The 319-nt window shown below is 37.3% G+C and overlaps 1 pseudogene across 1 annotated transcript in view; it reads right to left on the minus strand.

The window, feature by feature from the left end:
- Positions 1–283, minus strand: part of TEOVI_000272500:pseudogene — a 1,285-nt pseudogene extending 1,002 nt beyond the window's left edge. The window contains exon 1 of the mRNA in view: positions 1–283. This exon is cut by the window's left edge and continues 38 nt beyond it. Within this exon, the coding sequence occupies positions 1–283 (283 nt within the window).
- Between the last annotated feature and the right edge of the window lie 36 nt (positions 284–319).

Here is a 319-nt window from a genome sequence, read left to right on the forward strand (position 1 = left end):
CATAACGCCATGTAACAGGAATCTGTCTACCCAGTGGAGTGAGCATAAAAGTCTCCAAAAGCACTTGCATGGTAAACACGACAACATTATAATACGTGAACATGTGCTCCCAGAATGAAGTATTTTTTGATACAGCATCCGCATCACCCTGCGCAAACTTGTAGTACTGGGAGAAAAAATTATAATTGGAGTAAATGGCATTCGTCACATTCATCACCGACATCCCAAAAAACATAAAAGTAAGATAAGCAAAAAATTCAGATGTCGACTCAAAACCAAGCATTGCCATCTTTTTGAATTACTTGAAATAGTGATATAA

This window comes from Trypanosoma equiperdum (assembly GCF_001457755.1).
Source record: "Trypanosoma equiperdum strain OVI genome assembly, contig: ctg_600, whole genome shotgun sequence".
Taxonomy (NCBI): domain Eukaryota; phylum Euglenozoa; class Kinetoplastea; order Trypanosomatida; family Trypanosomatidae; genus Trypanosoma; species Trypanosoma equiperdum.